The sequence below is a fragment of the Suricata suricatta genome, chromosome 6 (genome assembly GCF_006229205.1).
Source record: "Suricata suricatta isolate VVHF042 chromosome 6, meerkat_22Aug2017_6uvM2_HiC, whole genome shotgun sequence".
NCBI lineage: Eukaryota > Metazoa > Chordata > Mammalia > Carnivora > Herpestidae > Suricata > Suricata suricatta.
This window is the reverse complement of record NC_043705.1, coordinates 55,954,366-55,962,052: the sequence shown is the minus strand read 5'-3', so window position 1 is coordinate 55,962,052 and position 7,687 is coordinate 55,954,366. Positions and strand designations below refer to the sequence as shown.

Genomic DNA, 7,687 nt, shown 5'->3' with positions numbered 1-7,687 from the left:
GGCCGCCAAGGGTGAGTGGGGGCCCGGCCCGCGCGGAGGCCGCGGACCGGCTGCTGCCGGGGTGGGGGCCAGGCCTGAGGCCGTCTGCCGGGTCAGGGGCGCGTCAGCCTCTGGGAAATGGGCATTCGGATTTCTTCTAGATTTGCGTGTTTTCTTTTACACGTGCTCGTGTACAAAGTGAAACAGCATCAGAGGGGTCCCGGGGGAAAGGCACTCCTGCCCCCTTCTCTTTCCCAGTCAGCTGTTACCAGTCTTTTCTGTATTTTTCCAGAGATTTCTATGTGTAAGCAAACACAGGTGTGCATATGTTCCTCTCTGCCTTACTTACACCTTACTTTTTACAACGTGTCGTGGAGAAGCCCACGATCCAGCTAGGAAGAAAGTCACCGAATAAACATATTAAACCACTGAGCAGTAACTATAAAATTAGCGAAGGCTGTATGTGGTAAGGAAGTTCAACGAAGAAGAACATTTTACTCCATCTGGCTCTCCTCAGCCTGGAAAGCATTGGATGGAGGAGATGATCCAAGATTTATAGGAGCTAAACTTCATAATTACGGTTTTTCATTGGAATAGAACGATTATAAGTGTGTTCTTCAAGTAGACTGAAAACAATTATTCTTTAACTCTTTTGGGGGAAAAAAATAGAAGTCATGTTCAATTCTTTAGCTACATTAGTTATCTACAATGGACCAGAATTACATGGTATGGGGTTCAAATGCCTCCTCTTCCCTCCCTTAACCCCCTTGCTTCAATCAGGGTTTCGATGCCCCGATGATTAAATCAACACTCTGCAACCCTCACAGGCACTGTTATGGTACTAGAGACACAAGGAGAAAACGCACATTAGCCAGAAAAACTATAGCCACCATAGCCTAGTGAAACTACCATTTACAAAAATTGTCTTCCAGAGAGGAAACTCCCCCCTCATCTGCAGAGACAAGATGGAAAGACAGAGCAGAAACTGTGATAATTGGAGGTGGCTGCGTTGGTGTGAGTCTGGCTTATCACCTGGCCAAAGCAGGGATGAAAGACGTGGTCCTCCTGGAAAAATCAGAGCTGACGGCTGGATCTACCTGGCACGCAGTAAGAAAAGCCCCTCCAAACCATCACATGCACTGAGCTGTGTGCACTAGTGCAGTCAACTTTCTTCCCGTTACTGCTCCCCACTTTGAGCTCTTTCGAGCGAGTCGCCCTGCAATAGTGTTGTAAAGTGCAATCGCAGTTTAATGATCAAAATTTACAATATTTTCATCTTGAACATATAGCTCTGGATTCAATCTTGGCTCTGCCACTTTCTACCCATATGACTTTTGGCCAGTTACCTCAGTTTCCATTTCCTGATGTGCAGAAAGGAAATATTCACAGTCCCTAGCTAACAGGGTTGTGGTGAAGATTGAGTTAATATGTGTAAAGGTATTAAACACACGGTAAATGTTTAACAAATGTTAGTTTTTGTGTGGAAGGAGATAGCTGGATGATTGCAAGTATAGCCAGAGACCTTTACCTACATTCCCCTCACCTGGGTTTCATGGTCCTTTAATTTTTATTTATGATTTTCATTCTGCACCATGAGAATTGGCTTCATGAGGCTGAGAGCTGTGAGGGGTGAGAACATGTGATGTTGCTTTGGTGTTGTAGTCAGTACACACGTAGCCTATTCGGTTGGCCATATTTAATAATACAAATAATAGTTCCAGTGCTACACAATAATTGGGCTGAAATGGAAAGCTGCCCAGGTAAATGAGGTGATTGACACTGCTCTCCTATCCATATGCCATACCAATTATTTCTGAAGTCAGCTACAGAAAAGAGAGGAAGGTTTTGTGACTGTGAGTACAGATTTCTTTTGGAGAAAGAGTTGGGCAGTGTTAGCCACTGCTCATCATCCTTTTTGTCATTAGTTTTCCTCTGCTGGGTCAGGAGGGAACCCTGCTTTTCAGGAACGTTCAAACCTTGTGCTCACTTCGGCAGCACATATACTAAAAAAAGGGACTTTTGAACCTAGAACCCACTTAAGGTTTGGGGGCGTTTCAAGCACTGAAAGGGCTGCCTGTGTCCTGTTGAGGTCAGGGGACAGTGCAGTCCAGACTTAAGCCCACCTGGCTGTTGGGTCCCGGTGGTCTCAGAGCCAGACCACACTCACTGGTTGGATGGAGGCTTCTAGAAAAGTCACGCCAAGCCCACCTCCTCTTCCCTGTCTCCTTTCTCTCCAGTCCCCTCATTTCTGGGTCTGAGAGGGAGGTCCAGGCACCTGTTCTTCCCTGAGGGTAATTTCAGAGCCTTTACAGGCCTACGGTCTCTTGTTTCACCGTTTGTCCCTCAGCTGGCTTCCTCCTTCCTGGAGAGAGGGGTCTGGGAAGGCACCAACACCCCCGGCCCTTCTCCCCTCCCTGAACTGGACTTTCTATGCAGGCTTCCTGTTATCACGCAAAAAGAAGCGTTTCTCCCATAGTTGTCACGGCACTTCTCCTTCGTGGACACTCACTCAGCCTTTCAACAAATACTCACCGAGAGCCTGTATTGTGTCAGGCCAGCCCTGGTCTGAGAGGTGGGGACAGAGCTAAGTCCCTGCCCTCATGGAGCCACATTCTGACACAGTAAACAAAGCACACAAGCAATGCCTGAGAGTAATCAGTGCCTTGAAGAAGGGTAAAGTGGGGTAGAGGGGTGAAGAATGGGGGGTGCAGAAGGCAGGAGGCTACTTGGAGCAGATGACATCTCACCAGAGACCGGAGAGAAGTGAACGAGGCACTGGTGAGGCTGTCCAGGTAAGAGCATGTAGGCAGAGGGAAATTTAGGCTGGTGGAGATAGCCTGAGAGGGAGGCATATACCATTTTAATACTTCTAGCTTATTAAACAGGGCATACACTTTAATGTTTTAATGACTTATTTGCTCATTTAGATTGGATTGTTTTGATGTGACCTACATTTAAGAATAGATTACTGGGAGGGGGGCACCTGGGTGGCTCAGTCGGGTGAACATCTGACCTCAGCTCAGGTCATGATCTCACGGTTTGTGGGTTCGAGCCCTGCGTCTGGCTCTGTGCGCTCAAAGCCTGGAGCCTGCTTCAGATTCTATCTCTCTCTCTCTGTCTGACCCTCCCCTGCTCATACTGTATCTCTCTGTCTCTCAAAAATAAATAAAAAACGTTAAAAAAATTTTTTTAAAGAATAGATTACTGGATTTCCTGCATTATTACCTCTCAGACTTTCTTTGAATGAAAAAACAAAAATGCAACATACTCTTAAGTTTTTAAGGGCAAAGTTTTTAAGATGATAGCTTCTGGTTCAATGTTAACTGTGCCAAATAATTCTTCCTTAACCAGAGAGATTCCATAGTGAATGGAAAAGGCATTCTCCTGCTTTGTGCACAAGGTACTATGCTATGGTTTACAAAATGGGATTCATGGAGTGTGAGCTCAAGATGGTCTCTGGCATCAGAAGACAGGTTATTTGGCTCCCTGGGAATAAAGAAAAAGGAAAGAGGGTTTCCCAAGGAAGTGGGTCCTAGAACTTTTTGCAAGTCAGGGAGGCCTCCCTCTGAGGAACAACATGAAGAAATGTCACATATTAGGAATTTTTAACACAGAAATATTACGAGCAGATATGAGAATGTAGAAGTTTGGGGAGCCAGCTAAAGGGGCAGACTACAAAAATCAAGGCAGTCTCACTCAAGTTTAACATGTGCTTCAGGTTTATTTCTGCAAAGTGCAGGAATCAAGTACTTAGTGAGGAAGGCACAGCTTACAAAATGAATATTAAAAATGAAGTCACGCGGGGCGCCTGGGTGGCTCAGTCAGTTAAGCCTCCGGCTTCGGCTCAGGTCAGATCTCAGGTTCGTGGGTTCGAGCCCCACATCGGGCTCTGTGCTGACAGCTAGCTCAGAGCCAGGAGCCTGCTTCCAGTTCTGTGTCTCCTTCTCTCTCTGCCCCTCCCCCTCTCATGCTCTGTCTCTCTCTGTATCAAAAAAAAAAAAAAAAAATGAAGTCACGCTAGGGCACCTGTATGGCTCAGTGGGTTAAGTGCCGCACTCTTGATTTCATTGTAGGTCATGGTCTCACCGTTGATGGGATTGAGCCCCGAGCTGGGCTCTGTGCTGACAGTGCAGAGCCTGCTTGGGATGCTCTCTCTCCCTCTCTCTCTGCCCCTCCCTGTCTTGTGCTCGTGTTCTCTCTCTTTCTCTCTCAAGATAAATAAACACTTAAAAATAAAATAAAATAGGGGCACCTGGATGGCTCAGTCGGTTAAGCGTCCGACTTCAGCTCAGGTCAGGATCTCACAGTTTATGAGTTTGAATCCCACATAGGGCTCTATGCTGACAGCTCAGAGCCTAGAGCCTGCTTTGGATTCTGTGTTTCCCCCTCTCTCTGCTCCTCCCCCTTTCATGCTCTGTCTCTGTCTCTCTCTCAAAAATAAACATTAAAAATAATAATAAAATAAAAATGGAGTCACAAATATAAAAATCCTGGAGTTTTGCCATATTTTCACAACACTGTTTTGTCAGCAGGTGACACGACTACCAATTTAGAGCATTTCATGTAGGATGGGTGGAAAGGGGAGAAGATGGAGCGAGAGGCAGTGTTGGAGCATGGGGCCCCCAGGAGAGGCAGCCCCTGGGGATGTGCCAGCATGACTGTTTTGGAGAACTGAGGACTGAAGATCTAACGATGAAGGACGATCCTTTTGGGGTGTGGGAAGACAATATTGGAACTTTCTGTTTATTTTTATCTACTTAAGAAAGACATTAGGCTTTACTACTCTTTATAAATAGCCTTTACCTTTGATGCCGGTGACATACTGGGTATGATTTCAAGGCTGACTAAAAGAAAGCTTGACACACCAGGATGGAGGCGGCCTCCTACTCACTTTCGTCTTCAGTCCGCCATGCGTACTGCAGATCACATGCTATAGGACACAATCGTTGTGATGCATTTTACAGAGACAGGGCTTTAAATAATAGAATTTGCGATGAAAGGGAGAGGGACTGAACTTGAAGGTGTTGTACTACATGGAGGTTTAGTGTTTATCTCCTACAGTAATTAAAAGGGTTAGTGAGGGGCACCTGGGTGGCTCAGTCAGTTAAGCCTCCGACTTTGGCTCAGGTCAGATCTCACGTTCGTGGGTTCGAGCCCCTCGTCAGGCTCTGTGCTGACAGCTAGCTCAGAACCTGGAGCCTGTTTCCAGTTCTGTGTCTCCTTCTCTCTCTGTGCCTCCCCCTCTCATGCTCTGTCTCTCTCTGTATCAAAAATAAATAAAACATTTTAAAAAAAAGGGTTAGTGAAACAAAGTTTTTCTTTTACAAAAAGGCAGGTGTTTTAAAGGTGGTGACCTTTGTAGTGATTCAAATGGCTACCAGTTGTTAGATACATATAAAAATACTACATAGCAGATACATATAAAAAATAAATGCAATCTATCCTTTCAGAGTAAAGATGATGGTATAAGTGAGAAATGACTGCATTTTTACAAAATAGTCCTGTTGGGAAGAGTGCATTTTGAAAAGGGATGTTTGGAAATGTTGGTTCCATTAATAGATTTTCTGGTTAAAATGATATGTATCATCTAGAAAAACTCACATATATACAAGAGGTACATTTTTTAATGTATCTAAAATTTTCCCAAATGGTGAGTTTAAGTGGGATTCCTACTCATTTATTTAAAATATAAAAACGTGGGGTACCTGGGTGACTCAGTCAGTTACATTTCCGAATCTTGGTTTCCACTCAGGTCATGATCCCAGGGTCAGAGACTGAACCCCGTGCCTGGCTCTGTGCTGAGCATGGAGCCTGCTTGAGCTTCTCTCTCCTTCTGCGTCTCTCCCCTGCTTGTGTGCTCTCTCTCTTTCTCAAAAAAAGAAAAAAAAAAGCAATACCTTCCAATTTGCTTATAACAACGACTAATAGACAAGAGAACATGAAATGTTAATAGTCAAGTTTCCAAAGAAACCTTTGTGTGAGTGGCGATTGAGGTGGAGGAAGTGGTGTCCAGAGGCACAGAGTAGAGACGAGAGAGCCTTTTCCCACGTAGACCTTTGTGTCGTTGACAGGTGGCTTCTTCAGCCGTCATAGCCATTCAAACCAGACTCAAAGGAAAACAAACTTAGGATAAGGCTTCAAGTTGCTGTTTTATCAAAGTTTATATATATGTATATATTTTAGTAACAAAGCATATTAGTCACATAGATTTGCTAACATATTAATAAGTAAGTTGGCTATTCAAAAGCGTTTTCCATATAATAAATTTTAAAAACTCAAAATCTTTCTTAAATAAGTGAATATTTAAAATTTGAAAGCTTTTCTACATAGTAAATAAAAATTATTTAAAATATTTAGTTCATTTCAAGTTGTCTTTGTATGTTTTATGATCTCTTAATATAGCAACACATATTTATATATCATGTGAGAACAAAGAAATATATATATTTTAATGAGTATGCTTAAACTTAAAAATTTTTTTCAAATGTTTATTTACTTTTGAGAGAGAGAGAGAGAGAGAGACAGAGTGTGAGCAGGGGAGGGACAGAGAGAGAGGGAGACACGGAATCTGAAGCAGGCTCCAGGCTCTGAGCTGTCAGCACAGAGCCCAACGTGGGGCTCAAACTCATGAACCGGGAGATCATAACCTGAGCTGAAGTTGGATGCTTAACCCACTGAGCCACCCAGGCGCCCCTATTTAAACATTTTTTTATTGTATGTGAGTTCACGGAGCCCCTGGGTTATGAGATGGCTTGAGGTCAGTCACTGGGCTTTTTGAGGTTGTAGAGGCTCATGAAAGAGCAGTAAAGATTATTAAATAGAGCGTCATTAGCTTTAGTGACAATTGATGATTTTTGAAGCCATCTTTCCTTTCATCTTCATTCACTGTTAGCCTGTTATAAGGAAGAGACTTTTCTTCTCCCTGTTTATTTCCATATTTATTGAATCAACCAGGATTCATAATTCTTATTTTGTTCAAAGAGTTTTAGTTCCTAATGATTATTCATGTCTCTGTTTCCTCCTCCCTCCTTCATTTTCTCTTCCAACAGTAATCATTTTCTTTCCTCAAATAAAAGGCCCCTTCCTATCCTCCTTATAGACTTGTGACTCTTCTAGCATCTTCTCTTCTCTTAGTTCTTAGGTCTTTCTCTAAATGCTCCAGCACTTAATCATGTGCTTTTGATTTCATTGTTTTGTTCCTGAAACTTTCATGACTTCAATCAGGCTATGACATCTTGAAGGGTAAGAACAGTGTTTTCTCCTTCAAAATTCCTGTTTAATACATCCCTGCTGAAGCCCAGAACACAAACACATTGTACCTTTCTTACATTCCATGTCACAGGATTGGCACATAAATTAACAATAAACACCATGAATGATATTACATTCAAATATCTTACATTAGGACACCTGGGCAGCTCAGTTGGTTAAGCGTCCAACTCTTGGTTTCAGCTCACGTCATGATCCCAAGGTTGTGCAATCAAGCCCCATGTCAGACCCTGTGTTTGGCTTAAAATTCTCTCTCCTCCCTGCCCCAACTCGAATGCCCTCTCTCTGTAAGAAAAAAAAGTCTTACAATAAAAAGCACAGATATATTTGACCCCAGATTTAATAAATTAATTAATTTTGGCGTTTTATTTAAAATTTTTTTTAATTTTCAAGTTAGTTAACATATAGTGTGGTCTTGGCTTCAAGAGTGGATCCCAGC

At 43.2% G+C, this 7,687-nt stretch overlaps 1 protein-coding gene across 1 annotated transcript in view; it reads left to right on the top strand.

Annotated features, from left to right (window-relative positions):
• Positions 1–7,687, top strand: part of DMGDH (dimethylglycine dehydrogenase) — a gene marked incomplete at its 5' end in the record, with an annotated part of 60,221 nt that continues 52,534 nt past the window's right edge. Inside the window, 2 exons of the mRNA XM_029941221.1 lie at positions 1–11; positions 912–1,086. Coding sequence (XP_029797081.1) covers positions 1–11; positions 912–1,086 — 186 coding nt within the window. The remainder of the gene's footprint in view (positions 12–911; positions 1,087–7,687) is intronic.